The sequence below is a fragment of the Plecotus auritus genome (genome assembly GCF_963455305.1).
Source record: "Plecotus auritus genome assembly, chromosome: 9".
Lineage (NCBI taxonomy): Eukaryota > Metazoa > Chordata > Mammalia > Chiroptera > Vespertilionidae > Plecotus > Plecotus auritus.
This window is the reverse complement of record NC_137783.1, coordinates 19,614,010-19,638,006: the sequence shown is the minus strand read 5'-3', so window position 1 is coordinate 19,638,006 and position 23,997 is coordinate 19,614,010. Positions and strand designations below refer to the sequence as shown.

The 23,997-nt window shown below is 52.6% G+C and overlaps 3 protein-coding genes across 6 annotated transcripts; 2 read left to right on the top strand and 1 right to left on the bottom strand.

Moving 5' to 3' along the window:
• The first annotated feature begins 1,448 nt into the window (after positions 1-1,448).
• Positions 1,449-14,949, top strand: SEMA4G (semaphorin 4G). Of its 3 annotated transcripts, none has more exons than XR_013958996.1 (16): positions 1,449-1,709; positions 4,549-5,018; positions 5,113-5,261; positions 5,542-5,604; positions 8,226-8,324; positions 8,436-8,529; positions 8,674-8,787; positions 8,989-9,158; positions 9,242-9,411; positions 9,706-9,850; positions 10,013-10,235; positions 10,637-10,752; positions 10,886-11,046; positions 11,248-11,309; positions 12,666-13,722; positions 13,849-14,949. XR_013958996.1 is itself a non-coding variant. In XM_080640459.1 (15 exons), exons 2-15 carry the CDS (start codon positions 4,895-4,897, stop codon positions 13,496-13,498), a joined length of 2,523 nt encoding a protein of 840 aa, XP_080496585.1. In that variant the 5' UTR covers positions 1,449-1,709; positions 4,549-4,894; the 3' UTR covers positions 13,499-14,948. The 3 variants fall into 3 exon arrangements, 1 of the variants encoding a protein (XP_080496585.1); XR_013958997.1 differs by lacking the exon at positions 1,449-1,709 and adding an exon at positions 2,521-2,703; XM_080640459.1 differs by having other exon boundaries at positions 12,666-14,948.
• Positions 14,950-15,419: 470 nt separating this feature from the next.
• On the bottom strand, positions 15,420-16,784 carry MRPL43 (mitochondrial ribosomal protein L43). Its single transcript, XM_080640467.1, has 3 exons — positions 16,446-16,784; positions 16,247-16,353; positions 15,420-16,115 (listed from the first exon to the last, which is right to left on the bottom strand). The coding sequence occupies exons 1-3, from the start codon at positions 16,574-16,576 to the stop codon at positions 15,874-15,876; spliced, it is 480 nt and encodes a 159-aa protein (XP_080496593.1). The 5' UTR covers positions 16,577-16,784; the 3' UTR covers positions 15,420-15,873.
• Positions 16,651-21,745, top strand: TWNK (twinkle mtDNA helicase). 2 transcript variants are annotated; one of them, XM_080640461.1, is made up of 6 exons: positions 16,707-18,543; positions 18,722-18,754; positions 18,875-18,962; positions 19,109-19,216; positions 19,482-19,623; positions 20,526-21,745. In XM_080640461.1, exons 1-6 carry the CDS (start codon positions 17,301-17,303, stop codon positions 20,838-20,840), a joined length of 1,929 nt encoding a protein of 642 aa, XP_080496587.1. In that variant the 5' UTR covers positions 16,707-17,300; the 3' UTR covers positions 20,841-21,745. The 2 variants fall into 2 exon arrangements, with proteins under 2 accessions (XP_080496586.1, XP_080496587.1); XM_080640460.1 differs by having other exon boundaries at positions 16,651-18,543; positions 18,722-18,962.
• The last annotated feature ends 2,252 nt before the right edge of the window (positions 21,746-23,997 follow it).

Genomic DNA, 23,997 nt, shown 5'->3' with positions numbered 1-23,997 from the left:
CAATACAAACCTTCACATTTCTGCCTTTGCTCTGGTAATAGCCCATTCCCCATTCAGGCTACCCTGTTCCCTTCTCTGGTTTTCCCAGTCCTGATTGCTCCCTCTGTAAGCACAAGAATAATTTCAAGGCAAGTTACTTAACTTCTTAGACCCTGTTTTCCTATCTTTAAAATAAGCTATTAATCCCTCAGGGTGGAATGAATGCACAATTTTTTTTTAAGCTGGGCACTCTATGTAAATGTGTATGTACACTTTAAGCATTTTTCTCCAGATACCTCCCCCTCCACATATACACACATCCTGTTTGCAGAGTGCTGGGGGAGGTGGAAGTGTGATGTGAGCCCTGCTGTCTAGTCACAGCAGCCCGAACTATGAGATTGCGTATGAGGAAGTGCCAAACTGAGCTCTGGGGAGTTCAGAAAAAGAAGGATGATGTGTCTCCCTGGGTCCCTTAAGTTAAATAATGACAGAGCCTCTTGAATCTTCACCCGCTCTCAAGCCAGTACTCATTCACCTGTTCCCCCACCCACTGTCCTTCCAGAGCACAGACTCCTAGGCACATGCAAGAGTCAGTGACCTGTGTCCCTGTGGCCCTCATCATTTTGGTCCCGCTCGTAGGCCCGTATCAATACTGTCATGGATGAGAGAGAGAGGATCAGGCCAGGTCATGGCTAGAGCTCAGGTTTGAGTCAAACCCTAGAAAGGCCTTTAATAGGTGGTGGGAAGAAGGCATGGCCTCAATTGAGGGGAAACTGAAGGCCCAAGATGGTGTGGGAGGAACATCCTAGTTGAATTAAAGGAGTTGGGGAGTTGATTCTGAGAGGGCTTCCTAGATTGCTGCTGAGTAAGGTGACTGACAGAGCTTAGGAAGGACAGGCTATTGCATTGCCTAGGAGTTCGCTGCAAGGTCTGGAGTGAGAAAGATGTCCAAGGTGAGCTGAAAGGGAAGGCAGGTGTCTCTGACCCAGTCCCTGAGGAGGTGCACCCCAGTTAAGATTTGGTTGAGTGGACAGGTACAAATAATGATTGTGGCTTATTTATCCCAAAAAAACAGCATTTTCTGAGTGCACTTCTGGTCAAGCTATTACTTCATGCCTCCAGTCCTGACCTTCACCCACTCAGACGTCTGGCTGACAGACCAGGCGATGGGGACCTGGAACTGAGAATCAAGACCCTGTTCTGTGTTCAGAGCTGACCCAATGCTTGGTCTCCACGTACTGTGGCCCTCCGCACCCAAGGCAGAGAGCACAAGGGGGTGGCAAGAAGTGAGGACAGGCCTCGGGCTCTCAGGCTTTGGGGGAGTTTTAAGCCCCCAGAGGAGACTTAAAGAGAGGGGATTGAGGGAGGGCAGGAGGAAATCCTAGAAGGGACAGGGGGAATATAAACCGTTGACGGCACTGGGGGTAGGGAGGCTACCACCAGGGGGCAGTATTGGGGCTGCGGGCCTTGGGGGCGGGGGCGCCAGTTGCTGGAGAGCTGTTTGTAAGCCTTGGCTTTAAACTGTGTAGGGTCGTGGGGAGTGAAAGAAGACAGCAGCACCTGCTAGGCACCCTACCCGGTCGGCCCCGCCTTCCAGGTCCCCGCCCCACCCCTGGCTCCGCCTCCACCCCGCCCCGCGTCTGACCGCGGCCCCTTGATCCTGCAGCTGGTGCTTTGGGGCCGCGGAGCTGTGCGTCGCTGTCTCTATGGCCCAGGATCCCAGCGCAAAGGTGAGAGAGGCAGGGAGTGCGGGCGGTGGAGGTGCTTGGGCTTAGGTGGGCACGGGCCAGGCCAGGCCTTCCCCACATCCATTCCACCCTCCAAGCTGGGCCAGGCCTTTCTCACCACCAAGTCCCCCAGTCCCTCATAAAGACTAGAGGGGCGCGGGCCAGGCCTCCAGCCGCGCTGGGCGCAGACCTGCGAACGTGGAGTCGGGGATCGGTGCAGGGCGGGGGCCGCTTGGCGAACAGTGTTCTCGAGATCTGGGTCACGTCTCCTGATGTCAGGCGGGATAGGAGAGCTTGTCCTCGAGCTGCAGCAGTAGAGATTGAGGTTAGACCCGAGGAAAGGAGAGAATACGGGAGGAGATGGTGGAAGAAGGAGGCAGGGGGGAGGGGCTCTCAGGCCAGGAGAGACCACCATCCCATTGGGCAGAGGGAGATACTCCCCCACTAAGCAGGTGGACCTCTGGAATGAAGATTGAGAGCCTGCTGATCCTACATTGATCTTGCGGGGGGGTGGGGGGGTCTCCCCTCCTCAGTTCCCTCTGCCCTAGGATCTGCCTTAGTGGGAAGGTGATCAGAGTCCAGGGGGGCTGGCCCTGGGGAGCAACCCAAACTATGGAACCAGGGGTGGAGTGTGGGGTGTGGACTGGGGACCTTGAAGCCTTGTTGCCCCTTAACCCCGCCCTCTCTCCCAACAGTTTAGGCCCAACTCCCATATCTAGAACTGCAGTATACATGGGAGTAGAGGAGTGCCAAGTTACCTGTTCCATTCCATCTTTCCTTGACTAAAACTAGGGGCCTCTTTCCTCCCTTGCAGAGCAGCCTTGACTCATGAACCCATCCCATTTGAGCATCTGAGGTCAGAAGCCTCCCTCCATCTCACACACACACAGTCTGGCCTTAGAATTAGGACATTGGAGAGCAAGTTGGGGTTCGGCTCTTAATCTCACCCTCCGTGGACACTTGCAGCCTCCAAGCCTGCAGTGAGAATCAGACCCCTGTATGTACATATGCTTGTACATCTGTATGTACATTTGCATAGATGTAATTGTGTTTGAGGACTGTGAACATACATGTACTTGAACTTTCTGTGAACATGACAGTGCCTGAACCACTGTATCAATGAGTTTGTGTGCATGTCCCTCCACATATGTGTATAAGTGCAGGACCCACTGTGAATGGTGTACAATTCTTCATATGCACATATGTGAGTTTATAGCATCTTTGTCAACCTCTAAGGCTGTGTGACCTGCTGAATGAATGGGCATGTAATTATAACCTTACATGTGAATACATATGAATACATGTGGTAGGCCCTTTATGTGAACATATGTGTGCATAAACCATCCTGTGAATGTGTGTGTGCATGACTCTCCTGAGTACATATGTTCACAGCCCTCCTCTGCATATGTATATGTGTATGTACCTGTTTGCATGCACATCACCCTCCTCTGGACACATGTGACTCTTGTGTAAACCTGTGTAAGTGTGCCATGCATCACACTCTGAGTGGTTCCTCTGACCTGGGCTGTGTTTCTCCTGCCCAATCCTAGGGACTGATTCCTCCTCACCATAGGGCTCCCCCCTCCTGCACTAAGCAAATAAGAGGCCCCAAAGGTAAATAGGTGTGCCTCCACAGTGAGGAGTGGAGCATGGGCAGTTTGCCCGGGGCCTCCTGCTGCCCCAGCCCCTAAGCCAGTAGTTGATGCCCTTTCTGTGGTCCAGGGACCCTCTTCTCTCTATTCATACGCCATTCTCCCCCTCAGGGCTCTGCCCACTACAGTGCTGACCTTTACCTCTTAAATAAACGCTCCAAATTCCTGTTCTTCCTCTGGCCAGCTCCTAGTCCCTCCCCTCTCTTCAAGGCCACATAGTTAATATTTGACCTGGAAGGGAAAGGAGAGGCCAGTGACCCCTCTGGCCCTGTCTGTGAGCATCTGATGAGATTGGGGGGTCAGGCTTCCTCCACACATAGCCCAGCTCAGGAAGTCTTCAGGAGCCACCTCAGAGATCAGGCCTGTTACCTGGTTCAGAGGAGGCCACCTACCCCAACCCATCCCCAGCTGGTTGGCTTGGAGGAGGGTCCAGGTGTGGGAATAGTCTCCAAGATATGCCTGGGGAGGTGGCCAAGAGCTCAGGGATCCCATTGTTTGCCTTTTCCATGTTGCTCATGTCTGTTAACTGGCCTTGCACACTGGAGCCTCCTGCATAGACATTACACTCATGCAGCCAGCGGGGGCAGATACCCCCAATGTCTGTGAGTGCCTGTTTGCAGGTAGGGACATGTGTAGATGCCTAGGCAGAGGGTGCAGTACAGACTCGAATGGGCAGGGCGGAGATGTGCACCCCCTCAGAGAGGAATGCTGAGGAGAAGTGTCTAATTAAAGAGAAATTCCAGAGGGAGCTCTCAGGCCCAGGAAAAGAGAAAACGGGACAAAATAAACAAAGACCCATTAACCGGCTCTGCCCAGGCCTTCCTGCATAAAGCACCCCCGCAGGCAGCAAGGGCAGCTGCTGCCCCGCTGGGTCTCATTGTTGGGAGGAGAAGGCATTCTCCCTGAGAACCCAAGCTCCACCAAGATGGAGGTCTGGCTAAGCTTCTAACTTGGTCAGAGAAGAGCTATTAACTTAGGTTTGGGTTGGGAGAGTCAAGGGTCTTGTAAAGAGGGCGAGTTCCACCCAACTTCCTGTGTCAGAATGACTGAGTCAGTCCTGACGTGGGAGTTCTATGGATGCTTGGCCACCTCCCTTCAATACTCCCTGTAGTCTGGGGGTAATGTCATCTACCTTCCACCCACACACAGATCAAAGGGCTTTTTTTCCTGTTTTTTTTTTTTGCCTTCAGAAACCAGATCTCAGAGAACCCGGACTAGCCCTGCTGTCCAGGCAGGGAAACCTCATCAGTGACCTACAATCCCTCTATGACCCAACAACTTCCTCTCACCATGGAGTTTGTATTTGATGCAGACAGGCAGCATGTGATCCTCTGACCTCTTACCTTGGATTCCATGGCCATACAACCCTATGATTCCATGTCCCCCCAATTCCAGGACCCGCCCTGGCCCCTTGACCCCTGACCTTCCAAGTGCTCTCCCTGGACCTTGACCCCTGTGACTATTCTTCCCATCATCCCATTGACTCTGGCCCTGGCTCCCTTTGGGGGTCTTGTTGGTCTGAGCTTCCAAAGGAAGATGTGGGGGAGGCTCTGGCCCCTTCTCCTGAGTGTCCTCACAGCAACTGCAGTCCCCGGACCCTTGCCACGAAGACCATCCAGAGAACTAGATGCCACCCCGCGGATGACTATCCCCTATGAAGGTTAGACCAACTCCCCACCTCAAAAGGCAGCAGGAGCTGGGGCTGGGACTGGGGTCAGGCCAAGAACTGGGCTCACAGCTCCTGCTCTCCCCAGAGCTCTCTGGGACCCGGCACTTCAAGGGCCCCGCCCAGAACTACTCAACACTGCTGCTGGAAGAAGCCTCAGCAAGGCTGCTGGTGGGAGCCCGGGGCGCCCTGTTCTCTCTCAATGCCCACGACATAGGAGATGGGGCTCACAAAGAGGTCAGCCCCTGAAACCTGGACCACCCAGAGGGTCTCCAGCTTCATCCAGCTCCCCAGGGCCTCAATTTCCTGAAAACTCTGCAGCCTTCCATAGCTCCCTGGTCAGACAGTTCTGCCCTTCCCAGCCCAGGTCTCTTTTACACCCAATGCTCATCCTGAAACCCCCACCCCAATTTCCCCCATTTCCTGGGGTCCTATCACCTGGTCTCACAGGTAATAGAGAAAGGCAAGGGTATTGGGGTCAGTGCATCAGCCTTTCTCCCCTTTGCCCCCTCTCCAGATCCACTGGGAGGCCTCCCCAGAGATGCAAAGCAAATGTCATCAAAAAGGAAAAAATAATCAGGTATGTGGTCTGCCCCATCCCCAGCTCCTTTCCTCCTCCTCCTCAGTTGGGCATATCCGGGTTGAGAACACAGATGGAGAGGTAACAATCAGCCAGTCAGTTGCAGCAACCACAATAAACACTGTAAGTACTACTGGAGTGGCAAGCCCTGGGCACAGCACTTCTAATTCAAACATCTGGTGACCTATTAGCTTGGTCTGTGATGGCATCTTAATTTCCTCTGGGCTCCAAAATAACAATCATGATAACAATAATTAATTTCTAGTAAGTGCTGACAGCTATTATCTCACCTAATTCTAAAATAACCCTGTGAAATAGTATTGTTCTCCATTTTAGAGATGAGAAAAATGAGGTTTTGGTCAAGGAATAGCTCAAGTACCCAGTATTCCATGGAGGGGCGTTGGTGAAGTGTCAGCTCTTTCTGTCTGCAGGAGTCCCATGTCTGACTATGTAACAGATCCATCTGGGGAGCTTTTAAAAATAGGCATTCCCAAGGTCCACTGACCCAGGGATTCTGATTCAGTGATTCAGGAGTGGTGCTGGGACAGCTGTGTTTAAAGAGGTGCCTCTTGGAGCTTTCATCAAAGGCTGCCTCCTGGTGCAGCGTGGATGGAAAATGGGGCTGGGAGGCAGGTGGAGCCCAGGCCACAAAGGGCTGCAAACGCCCAGCTGGGGATTTGGATTTTATTCTGGGACGATGGGCACCCTCACCCAGAAGGCTCAAGATTCTGCATTACTAACACGCTCCCAGGTGAAGCTGACACTGCTAGTCCCTGGACCACACTTTGAGTCTACAGAACATTTCCCAAAACATATGCTGGGGAACATTAATTTTCAAAAGAGGGATTTAACTGTCAGATGAGTTTGGGAAATGCTGCATGCTCAATCCCATAATGCACAGCAACACCCTTAAGGCTCTAAGAAGTTCCCGGTAAAGGTAGGTTTTAACCTGTGGTTTTCAACTTATTTGACTACAGAATTCCTCCGCCCTGCCTTTATTAATGTAAACATCTTGAGGAAGCATTACTTACTATAGGAGTAGTTATCCAGCCCCAGGCCTCAGATGGATTAAAATGGAGTCTATAGGCTGGAAAGGCAGTAGGGAGGTTGGGGGCATGGTGTGGGTCAGAAGAGGGAGGCCTGAGCAGGTTGGTGGAAAGGAGGGATGGATGCCAAAATACTGCACCCAGTGAGGGAGCCGGATGAGACAGACGCCTGCGTGGATTCAAACCCTGGGTAACAGGCAGGAGGAGGAGCCATTAACAAGGCAAAGAAGTCAAGAGGGTAGTAGCTTAAGGCATTTGATGGGCAGAGAAGGCCAGTGTGGCTGGAATAGGGTGAGGCCAGCGTAAGGGGCAGAGACAGGAGCATGTCGGACCCTATGTTCAGGACTCTGGTGAGCCACTGAAGGCTTTTTAAATATAGCAGTGACATGATCTGGTTTAGATTTTTAAAAATGCCTTGGAAAAAGTGGGTTGCAAGAATATGCTGATTGGTAGAATATCTCTGGACGGAAACTCTAGACAATGGTAACAGCAGTCTCTTTTGAAGCAACAGGGATAAAAAGGAGACTCTGTTTACAACATATTCCTTTGTACCTTTTGAATTGTACACTGTGTGCACGTATTCCCTATTCATTGAATAAATAAGTCATTTTCTTATAAAGAGTGATGGATGGTTGGGAGTGCTGTCAGGTAGCTGCTGCAGTAATTCAGGGAAGAGTTGCTGGTGGTAATTTGGACTCAGGTAGAGGCAGTGGACCAAGTCAAGAGACATTGAGGACAAAGGTACATTTCATCAGGGAGCAGGTCTGAATGTGGGGGTGAAGGAATGGGAAGCAGCAACGATGACTCCTGGTTTCTGGACTGAGTAGGATGCAGGGAAGAAGAAAGGAGGGAAAGACTGGATGAGCAGGTTTAGGAGGGAAGATGCAGGTTAGGGAGGAGGGGATGAACTTGCTTTCTGACAAGGTGAGTTTGATGTGTCTGGAAATATCAGGTGGAGAGAGGGCTGGAGCCTGAGGATAGATATGATAGGGTCACTCCAAAAGGGAGCTCCAGGATTGGGGGACATTGCTGAGATGTGAGAGAAGCATGTTAGGGTGGGGAGAGCCTGAGAGTACCTGAACTGATGGTGCAGGAGAAGCTGGTAGAGTATATAATGTAATATAAGAGATAGAGGGGCCCCAGCTGGTTGGCTTGGTGGATAGAGCAACGGCCTGCAGACTGAAGGGTCCCAGGTTTGATTCTGGTCAAGGGCGCTTGCCGGGTTGCAGGCTCAATTCCCAGTAGGGGGCGTGCAGGAGGCAGCCCATCAATGATTCCCTCTCATCATTGATGTTTCTATCTCTCTCTCCCTCTCCTTTCCTCTCTGAACTCAATAAAAAATATATTTTTAAAAAATAATAAAAAAAAGAGACAGAGGGTAGAAGAGGAGTCATGCCCCTGGGAGGCCAAAGGAGAGCGAGTTCCAGGGAATATTCTGTGTTCTGGGCACTGGGATCTTGGAAAGAACTGTGAGTCCTGTTAGTGGGGATAAGAGCCAGACTACCAAGCTGGACTAATGGAAGAGGCCACTAAGGAGGCCCAGGGCTCACGGCCCTCCCCTACCTATCCCCACAGACCGAGTGCTTCAACCATGTGCGGTTTCTACAGCGTCTCAATGCCACCCACCTCTACGCATGTGGGACTCATGCCTTCCAGCCCCTCTGTGCAGCCATTGTGAGTATGCCTGTCCCAGTCATGATCATCGGTCCTTGACCCCAGACTGGTCTGACCATGGGCCCCTGGCTTTCCTTGGAACCACTGACTTCTGAACTCTCATTCCCCCAGGATGCTGAGGCCTTCACCTTGCCAACCAGCTTCGAGGAGGGGAAGGAGAAGTGTCCTTATGACCCAGCCCGTGGCTTCACAGGCCTCATCATTGGTGAGCATGCCCTCCTCCCCACTCCTCCCTCATCCACATGCATGCTGTGATGGACATAGATGTCATTGCTAGGACTTGCCACCATTTGCATTATGTGCCTTGTTGTATGTGACATGTCTCATGCCTGGTATGTCCCTACCCCAGATGGAGGCCTCTACACAGCCACACGGTATGAATTCCGGAGCATTCCTGACATTCGCCGGAGCCGCCATCCGCACGCCCTGAGGACTGAGGAGGCACCCATGCACTGGCTCAATGGTTAGGAGGATGAGGCTCAGGATGATGGGGGGCAGGGACTATTTCTTCATCTTTATTCCCTTGGGCAGTTGGTCATCCTATCCCCAAATCCCCTGATGAGCCTGCCTATTCCTGTATCGTTGAGTGAGGGGTTAGGACCAGGGTGGGAGGGTGAAGACACGTGAGATGTCTCTGAAGCCACTTGAACTGCCCAACCCACAGATGCTGAGTTTGTGTTCTCCATCCTGGTGCGGGAGAGCAAGGCCAGTGCGGTGGGTGATGATGACAAAGTTTACTACTTCTTCACGGAGCGTGCAGCTGAGGAGGGTTCTGGCAGCTTTGCTCAGAGCCGCAGCAGCCATCGTGTGGCCCGTGTGGCCCGTGTGTGCAAAGTGAGTAGGACTGAGGTTGGGGCAAGGGTGTAGAGGCTGAACCGCTGACCCTGGCCCCTGACCCCATGCCCCTGCCTCACCAGGGAGATCTGGGAGGGAGGAAGATCCTACAGAAGAAGTGGACCTCCTTCTTAAAGGCGCGTCTCATCTGCCACATTCCACAGTATGAGACACTACGTGGTGTCTGCAGCCTGGACGCTGACACCTCAGCCCGCACACACTTCTATGCAGCCTTCACGCTGACCACACAGTGGTCAGTACAGGGACAGTGGGGAGGCAAGAAACTGGGGACAGCACAGGGGCTGGAGCAGAGGTTACTGAGGATAAGATAGGATCCATTGTGGGGAGGTCTGGCTGCAGAGAGAGAATTTCAAGAATGTCTAGCTAGCCTAGGGCTGGAGGCCAGTGGCCTACTGACCCTCAGGAGGCCCTATGGGCCTTGAGCTGGGGTTAACCAGGGTAACAGTGGGCTACAGGCTGGGCAGGTGGCAGACAGGCAGGCTCCACTCAGTGTGACTCAGCCCTCTCCTCTATGTATTATCCCTAGGAAGACCCTGGAGGCCTCAGCCATCTGCCGCTATGACCTGACAGAGGTGCAAGCTGTCTTTGCAGGCCCCTACATGGAATATCAGGATGGTGTCCGGCGCTGGGGCCGTTATGAGGGTGGGGTGCCGGAGCCCCGGCCTGGCTCGGTGAGGGAGCAGGCCTGGGGTAGGGTGCTCAGTAGACAGAACCCCTGGGAGGGACTGGAGGGTCTGGCCCTGTGGGGAGCACAGGCAGGAGGACAAAACCCCTGGGAGAGTAGGATTTCTGTGGGGAGTCCTGAAGTTCACCACCTCTGTCCCCCACCCTAGTGCATCACAGATTCATTGCGCAGTCAAGGCTACAACTCATCCCAGGACTTGCCATCGCTGGTCCTGGACTTTGTGAAGTTGCACCCACTGATGGCTCGGCCCGTGGTGCCCACACGTGGACGGCCCTTGCTGCTCAAGCGCAGCGTGCGTTACACACACCTCACAGGGACACCTGTCACCACGCCTGCTGGACCCACCTATGACCTGCTCTTTCTGAGCACAGGTGCTTCTGACCCCTGGCCTAAGCCCTCTGATGACTGCTGACCTGTCCTTTGATCCCTGTTGACCTCTAGTCCCTTGATGACCCTTGGTCACAAAACCCTGGTAACCATTGATGTTTATTCTTCAGTGAATACTCGCTACTGGCCCCCATTGAACACTTGGTTTTGGTGACTTCTGACTCCTGTCACCAACCACAATGACATTTGACCCTGATCACTAATGCTTCTTAACTCAGTTCCTGCCATAACAAGCCCAGAGTTCCCAATGTCCTGAGGGCCCACTGCTACTGGCTGAATCCTGTCCCTGACCTCATGATTCCCGAGCTGGTCCCATTAGGCTACTGCAGGGGGCCCAGAGCAGATTCCATTGCTGGGATCTGACCTTCTGCCCTTTTCATACCAGCTGATGGCTGGATCCACAAGGCTGTGGTCCTGGGCTCTGGGATGCACATTATCGAAGAGACACAAGTGTTCAAGGAGCCCCAATCTGTGGAGAATCTGGTCATCTCTCCGACGCAGGTAACCCCTGACTTGTGACCCTCAAAATGGTCTTGCCAGAATAGGGGGATTGGGGAGGCTGGGCATTGGCTGTGTATGTGTCTGTAAGTGGGAGTGGGGTTGTTGCTGACTAGCTGTCCTCTCTGGCTCCCAGCATAGCCTCTATGTGGGGGCCCCTAGTGGAGTCATCCAACTACCACTGTCCAGCTGTTCCCGCTATCGCTCCTGCTATGACTGCATCCTCGCCCGGGACCCTTACTGTGGCTGGGACCCCAGCACTCATGCCTGCATGGAGACCACCATCATAGCGAACAGGTCTCAGGGTAGCAGGTGGGAAGTGGTAGGGGATGTAAGGGTCCCACGTGCCCAGGGACTCAGAACCTGAGCGGAACAGGAAGGCCTGCCAGCTGTAGGGGGAGTGGGAACCAGTTGTTGGTAACAGCCCTATTGACCCCTCCACTGGGGGACCTGAAGCCCAGTTCCCCTTGTTCATGAGTCCTGGTCTTCTGTCTCCAGGACAGCACTGATACAGGATATAGAGAGAGGAAACCGAGGCTGTGAAGGCATCAGGGACACAGGTAAGTGATATTCATGGATGTGTGTGGGTCTTGCTGTCCTCCTTACCATTTACACAACTTGTATGTATGTACATGTACGTATCTGAATGACTGTGTCTGTGTGCTTTCAGATTCAGGCACCGAGTAAGTGCTCAACAAACATTTGTTGCCCAAAAGAATTATAAATGAGGAAACATGCTCACTTCTGGAGCTTACAGCCAAGTGGAGGAGGAGGGACTGGCAATCACTCAATCACACAATTAATTATAATTATTTCCACTGGTTTTTGTTACAAAAGAAATAATTACAGCAATGACAAGGAAGATCAGATGACTGAGATGATATATGAAGAGCAAAAGTTAATAATCATAGCTAATATGTACTGAGTACTTACTATGTGCTGGGCATTCACATACACAATCCCATTTATTCTCTCAGCATTCCCATAAGAGAGGTGCCATTATCATCATCCCCACAAGGGACAACCTCTCTGAGGCACAGGGAGAATAAGTAAACTGACCAAAGTCAATCAGGTATTAAGCGGCAGGGTCAGAATTTGAACCTGTGCCCAGCAGTCAGACTGGAGTTTGTGCTTTTGATCACTGCTGTGCTCTCCCCTCAAGTTAACCAGGCAAGTGGGAGCCACTGGGAGAGGGATATCACCCAAGTAGAGGGAACAGCAGCCAGGTGAGCTTGGTGTGTTTGAGCAACAAGAGAAAAGGCTGGAGGAGTGGGCAGGGACCATGCTAAGACAGGGGAGTGGCATGACCAGTTGAATGTTTTTAAAAAGTCACCCCACTGCTGCATGAATGGGTTAGATGGGGACCAGAGTGAGCCAGCAGATGGGGAAGGAGAGGAGTGAACAGGTCTGAGATAGATTCCATAAGCAGGATCTTGGGTGAGAGTTAATACAAAGGTGAGGGGGTGGGGCAGGTGAGAGGCAAGGGAGACTCCCAGGTTTCTGACTTAAGCACCTGGGTAGCTGGTAATGCTATGCACAGTGATAACAATTCGAGGAAAAGATTTGGTGTAGTTTGAGACAGAGGCTTTAGCCTTAGTTCCTGTGACATGTATAAGAGACTCAAGTTGATGCCCAGCATGTGGGAGATATTCAAGTCTGATGCTCAGGAGAGAACTCTGTGCTGGAGGTAAAGATTAGGCATCACCAGCAGATGGCAGGAATTAAAACCACAGGGAAGGGCCAATGTGTGCCTTCTGTGTGAGCAAAAATGCAGAGCTTGGCCAGGTGTCACCGTGATTCCAGATTCTATGCTTGGTGCTGGGGACATAGCAGTGAGCCATCTGGCTTGCCATCTCTAGCGCCTTCCCTAGGATTGGCAGGCATTGACTGCTCCTCCTGTCCCCTACTCTCTCCAGGGCCGCCACCACCACCAATGAAGACACGCACTGTGCTCCGGGGTGATGATGTCCTCCTGCCCTGTGACCAGCCATCCAACCTGGCCCGGGCCTTGTGGCTGCTCAATGGGAGCATGGGCCTGAGTGATGGGCAGGGTGGCTACCGTGTAGGCGTGGATGGGTTGCTGGTGACAGACACACAGCCTGAGCACAGTGGCAACTATGAGTGCTACGCTGAGGAGAATGGCCTCCGCACCCTGCTGACCTCTTACAGCCTCGTGGTACGGCCTGCCACTCCTGCCCCGGCTCCACAAGCCCCTGCCTTGCCTGGGGCACAATTGGCACCTGATGTAAGGCTGCTCTATGTGCTAGCCATCGCTGCACTTGGTGGTCTCTGCCTCATCCTGGCTTCCTCCCTCCTCTATGTGGCCTGTCTTCGGGGCGGCAGACGAGGGCATCGTCGGAAATACTCACTGGGTCGGGCTGGCAGGGCAGGGGGCTCTGCTGTGCAGCTGCAGACAGTCTCAGGCCAGTGTCCAGGAGAGGAAGATGAGGGTGACGATGGGGAGGGGGGTGGGGGCCTAGAGAGTGGCTGTCTCCAAATCATTCCGGGGGAAGGAGCCCCAGCCCCACCTCCTCCACCACCACCCCCCCCACCAGCTGAGCTGACCAATGGGCTGGTGGCATTGCCCAGCCGGCTGCGCAGGATGAATGGCAACAGCTACATGCTCCTGAGGCAGAGCAACAGTGGAGTGCCCACAGGGCCCTGCTCCTTCGCTGAGGAGCTCAGCCGCATTCTGGAGAAGAGGAAGCACACACAGCTCGTAGAGCACCTGGATGAGAGCTCTGTCTGAGCCCAGCGTCCCAGGACAAACGCTCTTCCAACCAGCCTGTCTGCCCAGGCTGGGCTGCTGCCTTCCAACACAGCCCTACCTTCACCGCCCCCCACCCCCCAACTCCAGACCCTTCTAACTTTTGATGTCCCTATAGGGCTGGCCAGAGTCAGGCCCAGCCAAAGTCCCCTCAGTCTCCACAGACCCATCTGTGAGCAGCCCAGGCCAACTGGTTCTCCTCAGAGGTAGGTGCTCCCTCAGGTTCTTCAGCCCCAGCCCCAGTTCCTATTCCTTTAACCTGAGCACTTGGGAGGAGAGGACCCCATCCTCCTGCCCCATTCATCTGCTCAAATCCTTCCTCTTTCTCTCAGGCAGGGCTTGCAGGTCCAGATGGCCTCACTGTCACCATCCTCTGCATGGCCTCATGTGCTGGATGGTCCTGACACCAGACAAGACCTCTGTAGCCAAAAGAGCCACTTGAGCCCTACGTACATTCACATGCACACATGGAAGAATGTCTACCAGCTGGGCTGCAGGCCCCACCCCCACCTTCTGGTGCATTCTTATTTCATCCCTTTTTCTGGGCATTGGGTTCCCTCCCAATTGCCACATCCCATCCTATCTAGTCCTCTTCCCTAGTCCCAGCCCCCTATGGTGACCTCTTGTCAAGAACTTGGGAACAGGCCAGCGGTGGGAGGTAAGACTGCATCATTCTTCTCCCTTAATGTGCAGCCCTTATGCCTCCCCCTTTCCCCCCATGCCCTTAGTCACTCTCAAGAGTGACAGAGGCAGAGTTCTAGGCATGTCCCTCACATACACGTGCTTACATTTCCACTCACATGCACCTTCTGAGCCTCCTCTTGCTGCCTCAGGCCTATCAGGTTTGGTCCCTGGACATTTCAAAGAGAGAGCCCTCTCTGGTGTAGCTGTCCTTGCAGACACTTCCCTAGGACGGGCAACCCACACTGCACTCAATGAGCCAGCCTCCCTTTTGGGGACCAAGCATTTGCTATCCCTAGATCAGAGCAGGAGGAAGAAAGATCTGATAACTCACCTGGCACATGAAGCCTGTTCTTGGAACTATGCAAAGGGCAGAGGCTGGGAGTTTAGATGCTTGGCTCCACCCCTGTCCTACCTCACCGGGGCACTTTTAGGGTCCAGTGGCCTCTGAAGTCTCCAGGCCCAAATGGGACAATCAAATCCTGACTGAGCTCCCCCATTCTGTTGGGTGAGGATGACTGTTATTTTTGTAGCTGAGAACGTGGAATCCCACGGATTTTTACTGCCCTTCACCCATCCTCTCCCACCTCTCCCCCACAATGAATGTATTTATTGTGAGATGGTTATACTCTTTAGGAATGTCCCCAAACCCGCCCCCCCAGGTGGGTGGAATGGGCATGTGACAGTGGGGAGCCTGGACTCCGCTCCTCCACCCCCGGTTGGTTAATAAATACCCTCTTTTCCCCATGGCTATGAGTAGTCTGCTTGGTCTTAACTGGCCTTCCCCTGATCACCAGGGGACAGGCTTCTGAGTCAATGGAAAAGTGCTGCAGGATTGGGTCTGCTCCCCACAAAACCATTTGCAGAGGAAATTGGGATCCTCAGCTTCCATCCTGGCTGCCCTTTGTTAAGGCTCTCACTAGTAATTGATCATGGCATTAAGGGCATAACAAAAGTAGAGTGGTTCAAGAATTCATAAAGGTTTCTAGGTTTTTACCTCCTACCTCTTATCCTCACCATCTCCCCCACTTTTTTTTAGCTAAACCCCTAGAAGATGCTCCCCATTTACCAGTAACCCTGAGAATCACTCTCTCCAAGGGTCAGGCCTAGATCAATTACATGGCCTTTGATATTAAGCATCCTGAAAGATTATATGCCCCACTTCTGGTTTTATGATAATGAAAAATGGTGTTGTGCTTAAAATATATACTTAAAATATTTTGAAGACAAGTGTGACAGTGGACAAGTTTATTAATCTCAGTTTTGTAATGTATACACACTCATATAGCCTAGCCCAGTGCCAGGTTCACAGCAGAGAAGGTGCTAGCTCTCTCTAGCTCAGTGGTTGCAGAAATAGGACATCAGAGATTCTTCAGAAGCCAGCCTTGAAATCCCGCACTGTGACTTGAGATCACGATTATCAATTTGGATTTCAAAAAGGAGGCCCAGGAAGAGCCTAGAAGACTCTCAGGTTTCAGTAATGTCAACTGGTTAATGAAGAGACACAAAGTCATTGCCCCTCACAGTGGGCACCAAAAAGAAACAGGCAGCTCTTTGTCCCAAGCAGAAGTTTTGGCATCAACTTTCTCTTTCGTGGGCTCCATCTGTCTGGGCTGTAATCCCTGAAGCAAAAGAGGAGGAACCACCTTCACTGAGACTGGAGTTGGGGCAACTCTTCACTGCGCTTGCACAGGGGCTGGGGCAGGATCCTGGACCTCTCGGGGGCGCAGCCCGCCCCACGTTGTCGGTTTGTTGGTGAAGGGGTGCCACTGGCCCTGGATGCTAGGGCTGTCCGTGTGGAAGGGCTTGCGGATGCGGATTATGTCCAAGCCCGACTGGTTCGCTAGCTTCTTCACCAGTGCTGTGATCTCCTCGACCGACTTGGAGTTGAGGCTCTCCTCACGCACAGCCCCGTTAACTGGCAGAAGGGAGGTGGGGTAAGAGGCGGCGGGCCGGTTAGGCCTCAGACGAGGGAAAGAAAACGGGCCTGCCCGCCCGCTCCGCCCCGCTCCCCGCAGGCCGCCCCCAGCCACCGCCCGGCCCACTCACGGTATTCGGCCACGACTCTGGGCACAAAACACGGCCGCGCGTTCACGTATATTACGACCCCCGGGTTCTGTCGGGCGAAGTCGGCCACCACCTGTTCCACGAACTCCCTGAGAAACCCCAAAAGAGTGAGCACGGTGACTGACCCCTAACCCGGGCGACCTCTGCCGGGAGTCGCATCCCGCGTCCTTCGCAGGCTCACCTGGCGCCGCGGGACGAGGGCGCGTCGCGGCTGAGGCTGAAGCTCAGACGCTGCAGCTGCTGCACGTAGCGGCCCAGCCCGTTGTGGAGCACGCTGGTCAGGAAGCGGCTCGGAGTCCCGCGCGCCGTCATGCCTGCAGCGCTCAGGCCGCCGAGCCCCTACTAGAAGGGAGGGGGCGGGACTAACCTAGGTTTCCGGTTCCGGGGACACGAGCCCCAGGGAGTTTTGATTCCGAGGTCCTGGCGTGTGGCGCGCGCGAGTGACCCACGTTGCGAGCGAAAGTCATGAGACGAGAGTGGTAACACTGTGCCAGGGTCGGAGCGCGGAGATCCCGCGGGTGAACCGGAGGGAGGACACGCGTGGGGGTGGAGAAGTGGCGCGGAGAGGGGCGGGAGCCGCTCTGTGGCGCCCTAGTCGTATCGTCGTTCCCTTTGTGGGAAGGAGCCGCGAAGAGAGCCACTACTTGGGGATCTAGAGCAGAGGGGCCACAGAAAGGACGCAGAGGGCTGTGGAGATGAGGACGACGCAGAGAATCTGTGGAGGGCAGTAGTGGTGGAGACATGATCTGGAGAAACCATAATCGGTGAGGGGCTGCGATGGGAGAAGCTGTAAAGGAGCCAGACAGGGACAAAGACGTGAAAGGATCGTGCAGATAGCCTTGGGTAGATGTAGCAATGCAGAAGGGCCGAAGAGGATTCAGAGAGGTGTTTCTGAGGGAGAAGTTTGAAGAAAGAAGCCACCTAGAGTGAGCTCTTAAGATTGCTATGTGGAGCATCCCTAGGGTCTGATTACTGAAGGTGCCTGAACCAGGCACCTAAGGCATTTGAAGTAGGGGCTTCCTCCATTTGACTAGGAATGTGGGTCCTTCTCCGAAGTGTGTACCCCCTCCGTATCCTGCTGTCCCTGCGCGGGAAGTGGATGGGTTGGAGGGGCCTGCCTCGAAGCTTGGTCCCAGGCCCTCCTCGAAGACGGTACAGGAAGGAGGCTCTCCCAGCCCTGGAGGCACCAGTGTTGCCTGTAACTGCAACTGAAATCCGCCAATATTTGCGGGCACATGGGATCCCCTTTCAGGATGGCCACAGCTGCCTGAGGGCACCCAGCCCCTTTCTGGGAGCCTCACAGCTCAAGGATCAGACTGGTGCTACCACTTCCTTCAGCCTCTTCATTAACAAGACCACAGGCCGCTTTCTCTGCATGACCAGCCTAGCAGAGGGAAGCTGGGAAGACTTCCAGGCTAGCGTGGAAGGGCGTGGGGATGGAGATAGAGAGGGAATCCTGCTTAGTGAAGGCCCAGGAGCTGAGGACAGTGAGGAGATTCGGAGGATCTGGGACCGAGCAGTACCTCTCTGGGAACTGCCTGATCTGGAGGAGGCACAGCTGGCTCGTGTGATGTTTGGCCTTACCAAAGTGACAGACGACACACTCAAGCGTTTCAGTGTGCGGTATCTGCGGCCTGTTCGAAGCCTTGTCTTCCCTTGGTTCTCCCCTGGAGGTTCGGGGTTACGAGGCCTAAAGCTCCTAGGGGCTGAAGGCCAAGGGGATGGAGTGCACTATGTGGAGACCACCATTCCTCGGCCTGGTGCCTACCACAATCTGTTTGGATTACCGCTGATCAATCGTCGAGATGTTGAGGTGGTACTGACGAGTCGTGAGCTGGACTGCCTGGCCTTAAACCAATCCACAGGGCTGCCCACCATTGCCCTTCCCCGAGGAACAACCTGCTTGCCCCCTGCCTTACTCCCTTACCTCGAACAGTTCCGACGTATTGTGCTCTGGCTTGGTGATGACCTTCGGTCCTGGGAAGCTGCCAAGTTGTTTGCCCGAAAACTGAACCCCAAACGATGCTCCTTGGTGCGGCCTGGGGACCAGCATCCCCGTCCCCTGGAGGCCCTAAACCGAGGCTTAAATCTTTCTCGAATTCTGCGTTCTTCCCTGCCCGCTTGGCACAAGTCTATTGTGTCTTTCCGGCAACTTCGGGAGGAGGTACTAGGAGAACTGTCAAATGTGGAGCAGGTAGCTGGTGTTCGCTGGAGCCGCTTCCCAGACCTCAATCGTCTCTTGAAGGGACATCGGAAGGGCGAGCTGACAGTCTTTACAGGTTACCCTTTGGGAAATCACTGCTTGGGTGGTGGCAGAGGATCAGGTGACATGTGGGTTTGGACTACTGTAAATGTTGAGGAGGCTTTTCCTCCCAACTTTGAGGCCCTGCTCCATGTCTTGGTTTCAAGGGTGGGACTTCTCTCCCTCACCCAGGTCTATGTTCAACCCCCATGCAGGGCCAACGGGCAGTGGAAAGACGACATTCATCAGTGAGTATGCCCTAGATTTATGTACCCAGGGGGTGAACACGCTATGGGGTAGCTTTGAGATCAGCAACGTGAGATTAGCTCGGATCATGCTAACACAGTTTGCTTTGGGGCGGCTGGAAGAGCAACTGGACAAATACGATGAGTGGGCCGACCGCTTCGAGGACCTACCCCTCTATTTTATGACTTTCCATGGGCAACAGAGCATCAGGTAAGATTCCCAGGCCTGGGGTTTTCAAAGAATGGGAGGGCAGAAGAACAGACCCTGGGGTTTTCAGAATGCTGGCTTTCTGCCTAGGTTGGATGGAAGACTACTTGTAATTGACTCTTGAATTCATTGCCTCTTCTTCTTCCCAGGACTGTAATAGACACAATGCAGCATGCAGTCTATGTCTATGACATTTGTCATGTAGTCATCGACAATCTGCAGTTCATGATGGGTCACGAGCAGCTGTCCACGGACAGGTGACATCCTTTTATCTATCTGGAACTCACTTGAACACACATGTCTTCTTAGGCAGCTGGCCCCTAGGCACACACACTGTACTCTCTTGTTTTCTGACACGTGTGCAGACAAAGTATGGACAGGGACCTGAGTGTGAGTCCTTGGGTAAAGAAAAGTAGAGTGGGGTTGTGGTGCTTTGTGCAGATGTGAATGAATCAAGAGTATGTGTATATTCTTGTCCTGTCGATATCTGATAACCTCTTTGCTTTGTTGGGGTGGGTGCAGGATTGCAGCTCAAGACTACATCGTTGGGGCTTTTCGGAAGTTTGCGACAGACAGTAGCTGCCATGTGACACTGGTCATTCATCCCCGGAAGGAGGATGATGATAAGGAATTGCAGACAGCATCCATTTTTGGTTCAGCCAAAGTAAGTGACCTTTAGAGGAGCCTAAGCTTTGGAAAGTAGAGGGGGCACGTGTGACCAGGCATATTCCTCAGTCAGCCTTAAATCATCTTGACTTCATCTGAAAAAGGCAGCTGGGGCCATGACATGAGGAATATAAAGGTGAATAATTGTTGGTCCTTTGCCCTCCTTACCCTCCAGGAGCTCACATCATCTAGTGGGGAAAACAGTGAGACAGTGATTACAACTCAGTGTGACAAAAGCTATGATAGGTAGTACAGGTACTTGGGGAACAAAGAGAAAAGACATCTGAGTCATCCTGGGGTATCTGGGGAGACTTCCTAGAGGAGGTGTCAGTAAAGGTTGGGTTGACTTTTGGTCAATAGTAGGTGTTTAATAACTAAATGGGAGGGCCTTCTGGGCAGCAGGACCAGCCCAATCCTGGAGCTTCCGAGGTACACTGAATGCCTATTACATGCCAAGCCTGGACTGGGCACAGGGAATACAGGATGAGGAGCACAGACCATGTGTTACGATGAAACAAACATGGAGCTGGGGAAGAGAATAACACGGAAGTGGAAAGATGGTGGTGCCTTCTTTATTTATGGGGATCAAGAATGGTCATTTAGACTAAGACCTCAATGATAAGAAACTGGGGTTAAGTGGGGTGATGGGCTGTGCAGGAGAAGTGTTACAAGCAGAGGGAACAGCAGGTACAAAATCTGGGGATGGTAGCAAGATTGCTAAGGAACTGAAAAACTCAAGTGGCCCCAGTATCATCAATCGTTCAAAAAGCTTTGATGAAAAGGGAAAGTACTTTTTCCTTTCCCCATTCTTGCCACTTCTCCCTACGTCCTCAACCTTCCTTTCTGCTTCTCTCATATGTCTTCTCACTGCTCCTTCATCCTCTGCTCCCTGTCCCTCAGGCAAGCCAGGAAGCGGACAATGTTCTGATCCTGCAGGACAGGAAGCTGGTAACTGGGCCAGGGAAACGATACCTGCAGGTGTCCAAGAACCGTTTTGATGGAGATGTAGGTGTCTTCCCACTTGAGTTCAACAAGACCTCTCTCACCTTCTCCATACCACCAAAGAGCAAGGCCCGGCTCAAGAAGATCAAGGATGACAATGGCCTAGTGGCCAAAAAGTCCTCTTCTGGTAAAAAGGGGGCTGTCCCCCAGAACTCTGAGACTTGCTCGGGTGAGACCCCTAACCAGCCAGACTCCTCCAAACTTTCAAGGTGAAGGAGGTACAGAGTAGGACACTGGAACGAGCCTGACAGGACAGGCTGGGGCATAGACTCTTTCTTGGCCCTCTGCTAGGACTGCCTCTGTCCTATGGTCCTAAACTATGGGCCCTTCTCAGTGTGAGGGTGAGGGTTCCCTAGTGAGAATTCAGTTTAGCAGATATTTGAGAAACTACTGTGTGCCAGGCTTTGTTCTAGATCCTGGGAATACAGCACTGACAAGACAGATGAAGTCCCTGCTTCCATTGAAAATGCAATCTGGTGAGAGGACAAGATAAGTTAATGGACAAATAAACACAAAACATAATTTCAGGTAGTGAAAAATGCCATCTGAAAAATAAAATAGTAATGTGATAGTGCTTACGGCTAGTTCAGATTAAGGTCTGAAAAGGTGTCTCTGAACAGAAGACATTTGAGCTGGGGCCTAAAGAACTAGTATTGAGCCATGTGGACATCTGGAGAAAGAGGGATTCAGGTAGAAGGAAGTAAATATGGAGGCCCTGAGGTGGGAATGAGCAAGTTGAGTTCAAAGCAGTGAAGTCAGGCCCCCTGAACCTGGAGAATAGGAGACATCTTGCCAAAATTCCAGCCTAGGCTTTCGGAGCCAAAGGGTGACATGGTGGGTACCAAGCCTCTCTGCTCCCCACTTTGGAGCCTGCTATGTGGTGGCACTCACTCACTGGATCCTAGGTCCTTGGCTCTGTAACATCAGGGCCCTGTAATGAAAGTGGAAGCTTGGCCAGAGAGCCATGGAAAGAAGCTGTGAGCCCAGAGTGCCTGCCACCTGGACACTGATTGTATGGAATGCTGCCTCTGACCACTTGAGTGGATGCAGGCATAACTTTTTGTAGAGCCTTTCCCAGTTTTACTGGGGGAAAAAAAAAAAATTTTTTTCTCATTGCCTTTGTTTCTGTACTTCTTATTTGTCCACTAGGTGTCTCCCCACTCAACTGGATTTTCTCACTTTGAATTGGGAGTGGATGGGTCCCCTCCTGTCTGAGCTGTGTGCTCCCAAGGAAGCAAAAGCATTAAAGGGCCTTCACACACACACTCCTTTCCACCTCTTCTTGGCCTAGGGAAGACAGGATGGTGCCTCTTTATCCCCATTTCCCCTGAGGATCTTCATAACCCTCTCAGAGGTTGTAGGTCACCAGAACATATACCTAGGCTCTGCCTGACCTGCTGTCTCTCTCTGATAAGAGCCACTCACTGACCTCTCAATGTGGACTCAGGCTCAGCATATTGTATGGCCCCCGTCCATTTTCACCCTCCTGTACCTTCTTAGCGTTTCTCTTATGTTATTGTGTGTTGGAACACATAGGGCTCTTGTTTGAAAAAGCAGAAACTTGGCCCTTCTCTCACCCCAGTACACACACACACACACACATTTCTAATTCTAGAAGTTTGATGAGGTATAGGATTCCTCATTTTTAACAAGGAGATGGGAAAATATGAGAGACCCTGTCAGAAATATTCCTAAATGATGACACCTGCATCTCATTTCCTCTGATATCCTAAAGTCCCAGTTTCCCTTTAGATTTGCCAGCAAGTGTGAGAATGCAAGACGTTCTGATGGGGTCTGGGGAGAAAATCCTTTTGTAAGGTTGGGAGATTGGTTCCCTCTCTGAAGCAGGGCTGCCTTATCAAGGTCTCCCTGTCAACCTAAGAAGGGGCTTCTGGAACCCTGTAGAAGGGTCTGGGATCTCTGGTCTTTTATGTGTGAGAACTATGGCTACAATTGTCTCCTGAAACAGACAGAGCAAAGCTGTTTTTTGTGGGGGAAGAACCAGGGGGAAGGGAGGAGAGAGCTCCTCCAGGGCCTCCCTTCTTGGGGGTCTCTCCCAGACTGGCTGGAGCCAGGCCTCCTAATCCTGCGGTAATCATTCCCAGCCGCTGGCTGGTCTAGGCCTCATCCAAGGTCTCTAACACTGAATGTCAGCCATGCCTTCCAGATGTATACCACCAGGTCAGTCCTACCTATAAGGACATGGGTTCCACATTCTGGTCTCCCTAGAATGCCTGACTGTTCTCAGGAAATCCTCTAGGGGTTTCCATTAAGGGAACTTTGTGAGATCTCTGTGAATTGGGGATAGAGGACTTGTCTGTTTGTCTTGCACCATTCTTCTAGCAGACACCCCCACATAGCACAAACCAGAATGATGGGTAGGGAGGGGAAGCTAATGTTCCCCTAATGCCACACTTTATACAAACACATTGCATTTCACAACTGTCAAACTCTTCACATCAAAGTGAGCCCACAATGTGTTCAGGAGTGCTTGGAGCCTAGAAAGCAGTGGGAGGGATCCCTGGGAGCCACTGTCCCTGTACCCAGCCAAAGTACTCTGCCCATATCCAATTGGAGGTTAAGAATCTCCCTGAGAGCTCCCGAAGGGCCTGGCAAGCAGGGTCAGAGGATCTGCGGCCCTTTCTTCAGCTTCAGTATCAGACTTGGCTGTGAGGGGGCTGTTTTGGTCCTCCAGCAGCTTCTTTACTGTGGATGTGTTTGAGAAGGGACTAAACCAGCCGCCGGCCCACGGGCCGGATCCGGCCTGTTCGGCTATTCTCTCTGGCCCGTGGAGCCAAAAAGAGCGGAGGGTTCTCTTGCTCTCCCCTCCCCTCCTTTACTTTGAATTTATATTAGTTCACACAAACACTCCATCCATGCTTTTGTTCCGGCCCTCCAGTCCAATTTAAGAACCCATTGTGGCCCTCGAGTCAAAAAGTTTGCCCACCCCTGGACTAAACTCACTGGATTCTTGCTGTCCAAGTACTAAGGCTATAAATATGGCCCAGATAGCTGTAGACATCACAGTCTGTCTTCCCACAGGCTGCCTTAGGTGCCATGGAGGGAGGGAGCCCTAGGTGCCTCCCTGAAATACAGGCCAATTTCCTGTTTGTGCCTGTGGGTGGAACTTTATGAGTTTAAGGGAAGCCAGGCTATACTCTGTAAGGAACCAGAACTGGCAGGCTTGCTCACCTGGGCAGACACCTACACTAAGGGTGAGCTAGGTGCTGGTTCTGCTTAGGCAGTCCCAACCCAAGCTGTGGGGGGGAGGAGAGGCGGGTCTGTCTTGGTGTAACCCGAGCCTTCTTTGTCTGCTTCCCAGGGGTTTTCCCTGTGTCTGGGGAGTGGGCCGAGGGTGGACCAGGTTTGA

Coding starts and splice junctions, on each gene's coding strand:
- TWNK (XM_080640460.1), top strand. CDS start 17,301: ATGTGGGTCCTTCTCCGAAGTGTGTACCCCCTCCGTATCCTGCTGTCC. Junction 19,217..19,481: donor GAGCAGCTGTCCACGGACAG/GTGACATCCTTT, acceptor GGGTGGGTGCAG/GATTGCAGCTCAAGACTACA. Junction 19,624..20,525: donor CCATTTTTGGTTCAGCCAAA/GTAAGTGACCTT, acceptor CCTGTCCCTCAG/GCAAGCCAGGAAGCGGACAA.
- SEMA4G (XM_080640459.1), top strand. CDS start 4,895: ATGTGGGGGAGGCTCTGGCCCCTTCTCCTGAGTGTCCTCACAGCAACT. Junction 8,788..8,988: donor ACCCATGCACTGGCTCAATG/GTTAGGAGGATG, acceptor CCCAACCCACAG/ATGCTGAGTTTGTGTTCTCC. Junction 9,851..10,012: donor CGGAGCCCCGGCCTGGCTCG/GTGAGGGAGCAG, acceptor CCCCCACCCTAG/TGCATCACAGATTCATTGCG.
- MRPL43 (XM_080640467.1), bottom strand. CDS start 16,576: ATGACGGCGCGCGGGACTCCGAGCCGCTTCCTGACCAGCGTGCTCCAC. Junction 16,354..16,445: donor CCCTCGTCCCGCGGCGCCAG/GTGAGCCTGCGA, acceptor GGGGTTTCTCAG/GGAGTTCGTGGAACAGGTGG. Junction 16,116..16,246: donor CAGAGTCGTGGCCGAATACC/GTGAGTGGGCCG, acceptor CCCTTCTGCCAG/TTAACGGGGCTGTGCGTGAG.